The 13670-nt window shown below is 42.5% G+C and overlaps 1 protein-coding gene across 1 annotated transcript in view; it reads right to left on the bottom strand.

Annotated features, from left to right (window-relative positions):
• Positions 1 to 385: 385 nt before the first annotated feature.
• Positions 386 to 13670, bottom strand: part of LOC146167880 (tRNA (32-2'-O)-methyltransferase regulator THADA-like) — a 29075-nt gene continuing 15790 nt past the window's right edge. The window contains exons 29-37 of the mRNA XM_083386161.1: positions 13358 to 13440; positions 12141 to 12333; positions 11570 to 11661; positions 10439 to 10518; positions 10217 to 10372; positions 9277 to 9451; positions 2839 to 2961; positions 2085 to 2215; positions 386 to 514 (exon numbers count right to left, since the gene is read on the bottom strand). Of these exons, the coding sequence (XP_083242287.1) occupies positions 386 to 514; positions 2085 to 2215; positions 2839 to 2961; positions 9277 to 9451; positions 10217 to 10372; positions 10439 to 10518; positions 11570 to 11661; positions 12141 to 12333; positions 13358 to 13440 (1162 nt within the window). The remainder of the gene's footprint in view (positions 515 to 2084; positions 2216 to 2838; positions 2962 to 9276; positions 9452 to 10216; positions 10373 to 10438; positions 10519 to 11569; positions 11662 to 12140; positions 12334 to 13357; positions 13441 to 13670) is intronic.

Here is a 13670-nt window from a genome sequence, read left to right as displayed (position 1 = left end):
AGTTCTACTTCGCGGAACTGTTATGTAGCGTCGCTTTCTCCAATCGCTGACATTTCGTTTTTCTGCGGGTTGAGAATTGATTCTCCAAACACCGGCGGTGAAAGGAGGCGCAGTAATCGCAGGCGTCCGTGTTTGTCTTTGCGTTCTTAAATACCCGAAAAGTTCAGATTCCATTACGCGATGGCATCTTTGCGAGACCCTTGTCATTTGACGAGACAACAACCAGCACGCGGTACGGCGCTTTAAAAGAAAACCGAATAAGCTCGCTTACTGCCAAAGTGCAACCGAAAACCGCCCGCGCAAGAAAATATATACAAAACATCGATCGGCCGATGGCCCGACAAAAAGTAAAGCAGCTTACCGTAAAGCGGCCTTAACCGCTGGGTCACGCTCGGATGATCTCCAGCCTGAAGCGTTCCACCAGCATCTGTATGACGTCAGCTTCGACGTACGTGTTCGTTTCGCCGCGATCAAAAACGCGGGCCTCTCTGGCGACATCATCACCGCCACCTTTCTACAAGAACAAAAAAACATCGAATAGTTAAAAAAACTGAAAGGCTCTAACAATTATATATGTAAGACTGAGACCAATACAAGTTAATTTAGAGCAAAAAGAGCGTCATTTTGCAAGACGAATATCTCCCGCGTGGCGGTTAAAGTGCCCAGTTAAGTAGTGAAGGGCCATTAGCGTTCCAAAGTTAAGGAGATTTCGAGCCGCGAAAGAAAAGCGCCAGCGAAACCGGTGAACAGCGGCAGGAGATTTCTTAACGCGCCGGCGCAATAACAACAGCGGGCATCCTAGCATCAACAGCCAGCCACTTCGCAGAATTCAATGCATAAACGAATGTTCCCGCATGGACGGTTAAAGAAAGAAGGGAGGTCTGAAAGGGGGCGCCGGGCACCAGGGCCAATGTTAGGACCGAAAACAGCGGCGGGGCGCGACGAGCTTTGTTCATTAGTCACCGGGCGAACTGCCTGGCCCGCTTGCGAGTTGGCCAAATACAACAAGCGATCGAGTTTCGCTCACAGAGTATCGGTACATCCAACACAAAAGACCGGCACTCGCACACGAGTTTAACGTTAGCTAGTTAAAGTGCGAAAAGCCCTTTTTGAAACAAGAGAAAACTGCTGGCCAATGGTGGTGGTGCTGCTGATGCTGATGCGGGCATCTGCGTCTTATCAAACCGGTGAGAATGCGCCCTCCCAGTTAAGGCGAACTCGTGACTTGTAAGCGGTGCTTTCCAACCGCCGGCCTGCGCCAACTCTGCGACAAATAGAGGTTGTTTGCAGTTGTGTCTTTTGGCGCCGACTTTGCCCGTTTATCGGTGGTTGATTCTTGGAAAGGCCAGTAAAGCTTTGGGGAAGACGGGCATGTGCCAAACATACGCTTTAATTACACTCCAGCAGTTTCAAAGGTAAAAAGACAAAATATATCGGCGAGCAAGAAATGCGCTTTAATTTCTGTCATTAAAAACTGTCGTTTAATAATTATAGTGTACATAAACTGGTAGTACAAATCAAAAACAGCTCCTCTCGTAATTGTAATTTTTTACCAACGTTTCGGCAACCTATGCTAGTCGCCATCGCCAGGCTGAAATCACCGAAAAATTACCAGAGGAGCTGTTTTTTTATTTGTATTACTATGCCTAGTAGCGACAGTTTATATATCAACTTGTAGGTTTATTGGGACGGTTAGTTTAAAACAGAGCATCTACACATTGGACTTTTCATCCAATGTGATGTTACAACTAGTGGATTTGATATTAAAATACCAAATTGTCATGCGCCCTTAAGTAAAGTTGACAGGATAGAAGAACGAATCATGGTAAAATTTTACACTAAATGGAAACCATCGTTTCCCTCAATCCGTTGTCAAACAAAAAACGTCGAAAGGCATTTCCGCAAAATTGTTGGGCTTAGGGCAGGAATAGGAACTTGACACGCGAGCATGTCATTACACGAATAGTTTAGAAAATACCAAAAACAAGCCGCTGATCATGACCAGGAAAAAAGAAAATACCAGGGTATGTGTGAAGGTCGTAGGTTGACGTTGTGCTTAAACTTGCAACAACAAAAAATCTCACCTCGTCGCCGCCGAAGGCTTTTATGACATCACTGAAGATATTTAGGCATCGTTCCGGATGGGCGCTCGCGTGTAATTTCACCAAACAGTCGAAGGCCACTTCCAAGGCAAGCGAATCGAGGCAGAGGTAAGCTGCAACAAACGAAACAAGTAAGCTGATTTGATAGAGCCCTGCTCGCCAACGCTTCAAATTGAGCTGCGTTATTGATGGTCGAAGTAATTCAGGACCGATCTGAAATCGCTCTTTTTCGGTGCACGCAAATGCGACTAAAAATTTAAACGACGAAGTGCGGTATACCAGCGGAGTGGAGCGTTGTTTTGAATACGACACTAAACAAATGTGTATCCCCTGCTACATGTTCCGACCCCGCGTTTATTCTCAAATTTTCGTTTAAAGAATGACTTGCATTTAACGGTTAACACACCAGGATATTGTTTATAACTACAGCATGCATTTAACACAACATTATTTTGGTTACAACTAAAACATACATTTACCAAAATACATTAATTGGCAGTACATGATGTAGTAACTTTATCGGGTTTGTTCTACTAGTATCCAGATTTTACATGCATAATGAAGAAAAAGCATCAATTCGCATTTAAACAAACTAGGCTGTTATCGTGTTGCGTAAGCAGCGCCGAAAGCCAACGCTAATCCGTCGTAAAAAGATAGCTCGATGGATTAGGCCCGGGCCCTTAATCCTGTTCTCGCGCTGGGGATGCCAAGCAGAAACACAACAAACACTGCTTACCGCTTTCGTGGCCGCACTGCTGCGCCACCCAGTGTACAAAGTGAGAGGCCTCATAACGCACATTCTCGTCTTCGTCCAGCAGCAAGGTAAAAAGCAGGACCCAAAGGTCCGGATCTGGAGCAACTGCAATTAAAGTAAAACTTGGCAATTAGGAAGAGCGGTCTTTGTGTCGCAAGCCGGTGCTACTTTTTTATCATCAGTATAATGGCTAAAAAAATATTAAAAGTATTACCTACTACTGACACTATATTATTACCTACACAACGACCAAAAAGGCAATGTTGGCCTTCTGCCGATGTGCAGTTTAAGTGGCAGAACCGTCTCCTTATGGGAGAATGGTTGTTCTGAAGACTGGGTCTGAACATTACTGACATTTCAGGTATTCCCGGCCGCCTTTTTAGCTAATAGGAAGAATGAACCACTAAACATTCACGACTTACTTTCTTTTAGTAAGAAAAAAAACTTCGAGACCATTGCTGTTTTTTTTACGTTTTAATAAAATATCCTTATCTATTAAGTAAGTTAAAGCAAAAATCGAAAAAAGATATACGCAACCAAAAAATAGGTCATTTGTAGGAAATGTTTCGTGAACTTTTAAATTATAACAGGTAAAAATAGGTTCAACATAAGCAGCAACCTAAAACGCTTTTACGTCTTGTGTAGTTTAGTTTTACAAAATAGACTGCGAGGAGCGGCGGGCGACTTGGCAAGTATTCAACACAAGTGCAAGGAACAAAATGCCAACCGGGACGTCGTAAATCCACGCAACACACGATGCAGCAGCAAGTGATTTATGGGGGCCTTTCTGCTTGGACGGCGGACTGCGACGACATCGAAAACAAAGCCGCGAGAAGGGAGGTTTGAGATGTTTCCTCGACGCGGGAAAAATCACAAAGGATGCAGTTGCGGTCGCAACGACGCGAGGTAAAGTGCGCTAAGCCGCCTGACAGGGGCCTTGTCATAAGTTGGGCTGATTTTCTATTCCAGGAATTGGTCTGGCGTGCGCCAACTCCCCGCGTTTTGTCAGGGCGCGCCCACAGAAAGGCAAGGCAGCGGCGGGAAACTCGCTCTGGAGAGGTTTCCTTTATGCGCTTGGTGACAGCCCTCTCCCCCTCTTACACAATACACAGCATTGCGGCGAGGAAAACAACAACTTGGCATGCCCCCGTTAACGGTTCGTACAGCCCGGTTTAATATAGGCTCAAAAAAGAAAAAAATGAACACAGTCGGAATAGGTTATTGGCTTGAAGGAAGAGTTTAGGAGAAGCTTCATATACCAAAATGCGCATAAATTATACTTAGACTTTCGGTATCCTGGTACAAAAGCAGCGTTGTGTGACTAACGAAAACAATACATAATCGTAATATTTCTATAGCTGTCGCAAACTAATTAACGAAGGGTAGCGACTGCTTTGGAAAAGGCTATAAAGGCTGGCGGAAACTGAACGCCGTGTAAGAATCTGGTCAGTATTCGCCTTATTAGTATTTTAGGGTTGCTCATTTTATTGCAAACAAAAAAAAATCTATGAAATTGGCCGGGATTGCTTTCTACATCAAAAAACATTAACAATTTATCGTGCGTTTGTTGTTGAGCCATATGGTATACGGAGCAACCTACAATATTGTGCAACTTTAGGCGTTCTAGATCTCTAGAGCATAGTTCGCCATAGGCTTTTAAAAGTTTGAGGAAGGACTTAACGCAACTAAGAAACCTTTTTAACAACGTGCTGAAGAACCGTAACGCGTCACACTTGTTTAAATATACCTCGGTTAAAGGCACCCAATTAAGCCGGAAGGTAAACAAGGGGCCACTCACTAGAAAAACACCGCCCACTGTCAACAACTTCCCTCTCCCAGGGGTAGGACATACTACATCAGTGCAGGAGTCACGGTCGAAAAATGTAACACTAAATTTGATTGATCGCGTGGCGCTGGCGATGGCGGATTGCGCCTGTAGCTCCTGTACAACAAGACTTTGTACACGATCAACGCGGAGAGAGAAGGGAGAGTCTAGATGGGAGACACCGATGTACAGTGCTTCGCCTTCCAATAACACGTGTGCAACAACCGCCTACCCCACACCCGCGCATCTCGGTTTGGAAGAATCCCGAGGCGTGTATATCTTTCCGTGTCGGTGTGTGTTGCTGCGAATGAAAACACGGCGCAAAGGCTTGCGCGTGGTTGCGCGAGAGACATTTTTTTTTGCACTTGCAGAGAGGTCACATCGCAATATTTGCGCGGGTGGCACCTTTTTTTTAATGATTTGTAGGTTTACCTTAATCTCACAAAACAGAATACGTTAAAACGTGTAAACCTTTCGAATGGTGTGGGATAATATTACCGTTGTTAGTGAAGTAAAGAAAAGCTTGTCGAATAACTTCACCATAATTATCAGAATTTTCTGTTCGATAATAGAATCTTTCTGAATCCGAATGGTAAAAAACAAACGATTCTGGTTGCACGTAAATGAGAAAGACTAAATATGTACAGAACTTGGTATACCGTGAATCAGTTTGTTTGAATGTTACACGATAAATATTTTTCGCTTTTAAAAGCATCATCAGTATTTTATTTAAATAGAAACTTATTCCATTTATTTTATAATGCAACATTTACCGGGAACCTTAGAAGTGGATTTAAAAAAAACGAAAACAGAAAACACAACAGCTTGCACAATATACAAAAATTCCATTACGTAATCGTATATGGGCGACCCACCCTTGAATACTGCCGGCCGGCGCCTGTATTGTTCGAGAATGACTGGGCAACGGCCCTATCCTGAGATGCAGGCAGAAAATACATCGAGTGGAGGCAGCTGAAAAGCTGAGGCGGCCCCTAAAAATCCGCTCGATCACGATGACCGCGGTGTGACGGGAGCACTTGGCCACTTACCCCGGTCATCAATGCTCCTTTCACGGCTCTTCGCGCACACATTTCAGCCTCGTGTTAGCGATTAAAGGCAATGTGACACGCGCGCGCACACAACCACCGGACAACATGAGCCGGCAATTACGGCTGCTAAAGCCCGATAATCCAATGAGAAGGGCCCGGGTGTCGTTTTGCTTTACACTTGCCGCAGGAGCCCCAGAAACTAAATTGGATGTGATTGATCCTTGTTTGCAGCAAATTTGAAGACCCGAAAATCCCGAAAAACTTGGTTTTATACGTTTTTGCGCGCTGTACTACCACATCACGTTGCAAGGGTATGGCAAATAGTGCATTCAAAATCTGGCTTTATCTCAAATTCGCAAACAGGAAAAGGTTGGAACTCGGCTTAATTTTTGATTTTAGGACGGAATGACAGTATTGATTCAAATGTTTGATTGCCAAAGAAATAACAGGGCAAATGCACGAGTTGACATCATTACGGAAACAAAAATAATATCTAGCAAATAATATATGATTTCTCTAAGACCGAAAACCATCAACATAAAACCTAAACCCAACAAAATAAGATCTAAACTCATCAGAATAAGCCATAAAATCTGGATACGGTCAATTGGACACATTCTCTTTAAACTGGCCTTTCTGGCATCGCCGACTTGAGCGCCGTGGTTTGAATGCCCTTGTTTTGGCACCGGAGTGTTTAGGGTTAGGGATAGGTTATAGGCGGGTTATATGGGCATTTGGCACGGATGAGGTTACTTGTAAAGGTAATTTTATTCTATTTTTAAATTTGAAGTATTGCGCCTGGATTTTGAGGGAAATCAGAACTACTTAATGAGGACACACGCCCTAAAACATTCAAATGGACCAGGGTAGCTGTACAATCCACGCGAGGATTTACGACAAGTTAGAATATAATTACCTACTACAAATAAAAAACCATGTAGTATATTATCTTGAACTGAATCATTCAACTTTAATGAGTTCACGTTAACAAACTTTTGCCGTGCTGTCCAACATAATATTAAGAACACGACATGAGTATCTCGACCGTACAGGCCAGTATGTCAGGCCCTTCAGCACTGATTGTGGTCGGTAAGTTTTCCAGCGTTCTTCGTCCGTGCGTTCGTAAACAAACAGATTGAACGGAGATTGAAGGAAATTAATTGAGCAGACCTAACCTGGGATTGCCCCGGGTTGAGATTTAGACCTTTAAAAATGCGCCCGGATTCCGCGCGCCAGTTTTTACTATAGGATCTGGGTTTAAAACTTTAAACGCAGATTATGAGAAACTTGGTAAATTTAGGGCGACACCAGACCATGTAACATAACATGTGACAAACCATACCCACAATATACAGGCCAATGCATATTATTTTTTTTAATTTGGTCTGTACAGATGTAACGCTGTTGTGTGAATTCTATTGTTTAAATCTGCGTAAAATTAACAATATTGAAATGCAGAACTGTGGACAAAACTTGTGTACTAGACATGAAACGAAATATAAATCATTCTTATACCGAATTATTGTACTGTAAAATTAATTACCTGATTATAGAGGAAAGCGTTCTTAAATAACTTGTTTACTCTTTTCAAATTGTTAAAAAATTAAAATACATTTTTACATAAATCGAAACTTTCTATACTGAAGGCGATGTGCAAGAGACTTTTTGAACGAAAGGAAAGCTTAAGTAATATTAACAGGTGTTACTTGTTTAAGTTTTCCAGCATCACGTTGTATATTCAAAATGAGTGATATAATAGGTTTACAGTGTTGGTCACAATTACCGCTTACTTATCGTCTTTCACCGTTTTCTTTCGTAAAACAACAACATTGGTTACAGGATTTGACGTTTTTTGAGGTAAAACGAGATGGTGTTAAGTCGTAAGGAAAAAACGTATACTCGGTTTCAACACAACACTTTAATAAAAAAAAAACTCAACGGATCGAAGAAGTAAATCCCTGAATCGGATGAGTGCGCGGTTACTGCGATTAAGTTAACCACATAACAGCATTTCACATTTCGGAAAACCAACTGAGTTATGAGCGTAAGCGGCGGCCGACCTTGAAAGGGAATCCCAAAATCACCATAAGATTCTACCGATTAGACCAGAGCTATATGATGTCACCGCTTCCTAATAGACGCCTTTAACCTCTACTGAGACGAGCTAACCGCCATTATCCAAATCCCGGCTCTCCATCACAAACAAGCTTTCGACGTAAACCGACTTTTGACGTACTTGGCCTCAAAAATCTGATAAGCCGTTTCGTGGCGGTTGCACATGAAAAACTTAAGTGGTCATGAAAACCGATTTTGTGTTTTAATTAAGGTATTCGATAACGGCTTGCGAGTGTAAAGGTCGACTTAAAGAGCGTGTAAGACAACTCTTGTCTCAAAAGGAAATAAATTAATTTTTAGAAGTTGTCTACTAACCTTTAAAATCAGGATTTTAGCTTGTTATTCACGAGGAAAAGGAAACCTGCGACTTATGTGGCCCGGAAAACAAACTTGAATTTATTATTTCTCGAACATTTTTATATTTGCGTTACCTACGGAGGTTTTGTACATCGTTCACGTATCACCTATATCCGGGAAATGTCAAATTGTGCAAAAAAGCAAAAAACGTTTACGAAGCAAATTTTGACAAGCGCTCATAGTGTATTAAGTGAGGTCTACGAAAAATAGCCAAATAATGTTGCTCTATGCGAGCAACTTATTCCACCGTGACGTAAACGATATATAAAGGGGTGGATGAAGGAAGATGGGACAACTGCTGTATGGAAGTACGATAACAACGTCTCGGACTCGAAAACCCTCCCGGAATGACGTCACTAGCGTGGAAGTGCTGTCGTCTTTAGCGACGCATCGTCAGCGGCCAAAAGGAAAAGCACTCGAGTCGGAAAGTGAGCAAAACGGAAACTGGCGCTGCTGGTTAACTTGACACCACCCCGGCGACCCGTCGTGCTCAAAACAAAGTCGAAAAATTCGGGTAACCCCCCGCTGGTATGTCTGTTTTTCAGGCGAACGCGTTGCGTCCTTTTTGCGAAAAAAGGAAAACATTTTTGTCTAGTCTGGTTACCTGTCGGAAGCCGACCGTTAAAAATTTGCCTTTAGTACAACTCGATCAGCGCCCGCATTTTAAGGTCATGTAACAGAATGGGCACCAGGCCATTCCTTCTAAACTAGAATAGTTAAGTCTATACCAGGGGTTCTAAAACTAGGGTCCATTGACCCCTTGGGGGTTTATGAAGGCCTAGTGGAAATGCTAGAAAAATTCTTGTCTGCCGTGGTTTGCGCGAAGCAAAAAAAAAGTGGGGGTCCGCGGTAAAAAAAGTTTAAGAACCCCTGGTCTATACACTTGGGGCTGTAGGCTTTACAGACAAACAACAATGCTGAGCACCAGGCTTACGACTCATCATATCTGATTTTATCAGACATTCTAAAACGTAGTTATTAGTGTCAAATTCATATTAGCGGAACACAACACGCGAACCTCTAAATACCTTATACGTCGCCCCGCCAAAAAGACCTAAATCATTTACAACCAACCTTTTCCAGCCTGGAAAGAGCAGAGGGACGGCGCGATTTGAAGTAATGCTCTGCCCACGGAGACCTTAAGTTCATCGCTGGATCCGTCCTGCTCGGGGCCGCACATGCGTCGAGCAGCTCGCATCCACTTGATCGCGCAGCAATCGCCGCCTTCCTTGAAAATTGGCGCGTTTTCCTAAATTAGAGACGTGCAACAATCGGATATTGGGAGAAGGGCGTCGGTTCATTGTAAGGCGGCGCCGGCTTTTGTTTGTTTCGCCGCCGCAAAGCAAATTCGAAACGACGACGAAGTGACGTGTCGCTGACAAGTCTGTCGAAATTTGCTCTTTTTTTAATAATTAAGGCTTCTATTGCGCTGATAAGTGTACGTCACCTAAGCGTAAGACGTCTAGACAGGGAACGAAATAAAAAGGTTAGAATCTAACAAACGGTACTTTCTCCTTATTAGTTGATTAACCATACGTTCATTAGAAATTCTTTGTGGTTACCGAAAGATTCAGGTATCGTATTACCCTACTAACGATTCGTGTCTGTTGTATTCAAGCATCTACGTGCGACACAGCCCAGACTAAACTAATAAACTAGAAACACACTCAAATATAAAAGTAGTGTAAATAGCAAAACGCTTTTATCGATTATAGCTTAAATTTTAGAAGATAACTGATTAAACACTCATTAATCGTATCGTGCCGAACCATTTTCCATGTAAAGTCAAGTCTAAAATTTTTTATTGATTTAGCCACTAAAACACGCCAGTAAAATGATTTTTACCAGCTCATCGTGTCTTTTTGGCGGTAGAAACATTTTAACATAACAATAGTGAAACTACATAACCGTTAATTTATTTCCATGCGTCCCACGCACTATATTTTACACCTATATATTACCTAAATCTAGCAAGTTCACGTTTTTACGTTGAATATAGGGAAATAGTGATTACCTTCATGGCGAAACCGATATGATTTGCCCAGCAAACGATTACCGCCTCCTTGAGGACATTGCTAATCATTAAACTTTCCGCAAGGTGGCAGCATAACGAAACAACAACTTCGATTGTGTTTCGATTTTTAGAAGAAAGTGAAAGAATCCTAAAAATCTGCAAAATCCGCTTGGTTTAATAGGTTACTGTAATGTGTTGAGTGAGTAAAATTTTGCGACTTACAAGTGTGAGAATCCTGGTGTCTTTTTCCTTTTTTGCTAATTCCATCAAACAACAATGAGATTCGTCCTGCAGCTCAAAACCTGGTAAGCAAAATATCACAGATTATCGCGCTTTGTATTGCGTTTAGCTTAATGCAGAATAAACGAAATAAAACCAAGCACCAATTTGGCGTATTGCTTTTTACGCTATAATTCACTATTAAAGCAATCAAGCCGTTTTTATCAAGTTATTGTTTTAGGTGGCCAACATTTCGCTTTATTATTTTGGCATAACCTAATGTTACCGAAACTCTCTGTTGAAATAATTGCGGTACTTCAAGCAGAAGGGGTATTTGATCAGAAAACGTATATAGGTTGTCTTATTATCATGATAGATCTAAAATAACTGTGTGTAATAAAAGCCACATCCCATGTCATTCATTGTTGTTTTGCGTCATTGAGGCCCGCACGAACCCTAATCAAAATAGATACTATAATGCGATAATTACATAAGCAGATAAAATCGACTAGTCTCTGTAAACCTGGCAAAGCTTCACAGCACAGTTTAAATGTCAAGTTGGACCGCATTTCAATGCTTATACCGCAAAAACGTCACAGACGATCGTGATTCCTTCACGGTTCGGCATGTTAGCAGAACGCCATCAATACAAACAGCACGGCTTTTAAATGCCAGGCTTTAGAATGCGGATCCCGAGAATTCCCATTAAATTCATTCATTGCGCCTAATGTGTTTTCGATGGAATGCGTCTGCTGAAATAGCTGGCGAGTATATACAAGCGCAATTGAAAGCACTTGCGAAACAAAGCTATTTAACGTACAAAATGTACCGATAAGTTTGCAGAAATGCAACAAATCTAAAATTTGACCGAATAATTAAAATATAAATACCTTTTAATCGCTTTTATCTCAAATAAGTTCAAATATGTTTAACTGCCTTATTCTTTTTGTGTATTTCTGATATGTTACCCGAACGCGGTTCAATTTTTATTAAGGGTATCGTTTTTTTAGCACGTCATCAATGTGAAAACGCCTTGAAAGTTAAAAGCACAATTTTGCCATCTGCGTCGGCTTTAGGCCGTAAAAGAGGCTGAATTGCGATGTAAGGGCTCACAGGAAACTTATTTAAGCTTACACTTGGCTTCCAGGGCTGTCAAGGCTGACATTCGCACGTCGGGCAATTTGCAGGAAATCGCGTCATTCAGTTGGGTCGGGTCTCGATACTGCCTACAAGAGAATGAACTTGTAAGTTTTCTTTCGGGTCGCATTTATGCTTGTTTAACATTTATAGTTCGTACAAAAAACAGATTTTTGCATCCTAATCACACAATGGCAAAACTAATATGATTGTAATATATACGATATTTTTTCTAGCATGTAAGTGGTGAGCGTTAGCACCAGTTTTCATTTAAGGATTTGACTTGTTGAATTTTGTCTAATACACAATCTTTAAAATAATGCAAAAGTCAAGGTTTACCGCACGCTACTTTGTTCCCCAGGCAATATACGCTTTAGGCAGGTGCATGGTAACCAGAAATCGGTAAACAGACGGGCAAGGTTACCGATCGAAGGTCGCATTACAAAGAAATCAAACTTGAACCACAGCCACAACGTGGCGCAACAACCAAGTCTTTCAGTCGATGCCAAAAAGCATTTTAACGCGAAGCAATCGCCTTTGTCTCCAAGTTTCCCATTTTTCCACCCACCTGTCTTGGAACGCCACTTCAAGGGACCAGAAGTGAGCGGTTGCGGCCAGCTTGCCGATGGTCATGTCCAATAGCGACTGCCCGGGACACCTGCTGCCTATGACGTCATCACTACGTAGGTGGCTCGTGACGTCTGCCAGCAGCCACTTCAGCGTCGATTTCGCGTCGGACGTCAAGTGCTCGAACTTGAATCCTGTCGATGTGAGGGCAGGTGAATGGGAAAAATGATCTGAGCTTAAGTGGTTCAGCGGCTTGTTTGCCAGCTTACATGACCGCTTTGGATATTTTTTCTTTTTTTACACATCTGTTCGAAAGACATGCAAAAAAGGCACGAAAACAGGATGAAGCCGTGTAATTTATAAAACAGTCACACTATAACTGGACCAAAGCTGCGCAGAGTACCATTGCTGGAGCCTGGCGCGTTACATAATTTGATGAATATTCGTGACAAGCAGTGCTGCAGCGATATGACGACATTTAACCACGTAATGTTTATAGCGCATCCATGAACTTGAAACGTCCATGGGACCTCCGACTCGCGACGATCCCTGTATTTCCGTTGCCTACATACCGCATGGTATGCGCCAAGCTGCAGGCGCAGCACAATACTAAAAGCACAACCACCCGAAGAGGCCCGGTATGTCTTTTTATAACTCGGTCGTTCTGTTTACGGCGCACATATACGCGACAAATCCCCGAAAAGGCCCGTAATCCGGCTCGAGCCGTTTCGGAAGCGCGCTTGCCTGAGCAAAGCTCATGTGTCACCAGAGGGCCATTGTCGTGGTCAAACTACAAGGGAGCTTTAAAGGGACACGAACCCAAAGCAATGGAAAAATCGAGTAGGCAAACAAACGACGTACAGGCGGCGCGGCATTGGGTGTTCGAACTAAACGACTGTCGCCTTGTTTGGCACTTCGCCTTCCTACTCGAATTGTAGGGCGTCATGCGAAATCCTACTCGGGCTTTGTCGTTGTGTCGCGTTTATATGACGTACTCCACCTGGCGTGGTCGCTACAACTGCCCCTGCTGTTTCAAGATCAGATGTGGGCTCGGGTGTAGTTTACCTGTCGCTAAACCACACCTGACCTTGTTTGACAGAAATAGGCGATTTAGAGGCTGGCGAGTCGGGGAGAACTTAATGCTTTAAACGCTGCCAAATCGGCTGTACCCAGGTTTCGATTCACGTTTAGCTACATTTTCTTTTACATTAACCTTACCATCCTGATCGGCGTCCTTCTGGTCTAGAACCTGCATCAGAACCTCAAGAAACAGAGATCTTGTGACAGGACATCGGTTGCAACTGCATTGAAACAAAAATAAGCTGTATTTTTCTAATTTGAAATCTAGATTTCATGTGGCACTTTAGAGTTCAAGAAATCTTCAAACAAACAAGTCCAATATAGATACACAAGGTACCGTACGTCACAAAACAGAAAATAAAATCACAACTTTTGTCTACTATGTTGTTCAGTTATTAGCAGTTTGAAATCCAAATTTTACAAAAATAACTTGTATCGAAATAGGCAGCAT

The sequence above is a fragment of the Ascidiella aspersa genome, chromosome 1, assembly GCF_963924565.1.
Source record: "Ascidiella aspersa chromosome 1, kaAscAspe10.2, whole genome shotgun sequence".
NCBI lineage: Eukaryota > Metazoa > Chordata > Ascidiacea > Phlebobranchia > Ascidiidae > Ascidiella > Ascidiella aspersa.
Note: the sequence above shows the minus strand (reverse complement) of the source record. Positions and strands in the feature narration are given on the sequence as shown.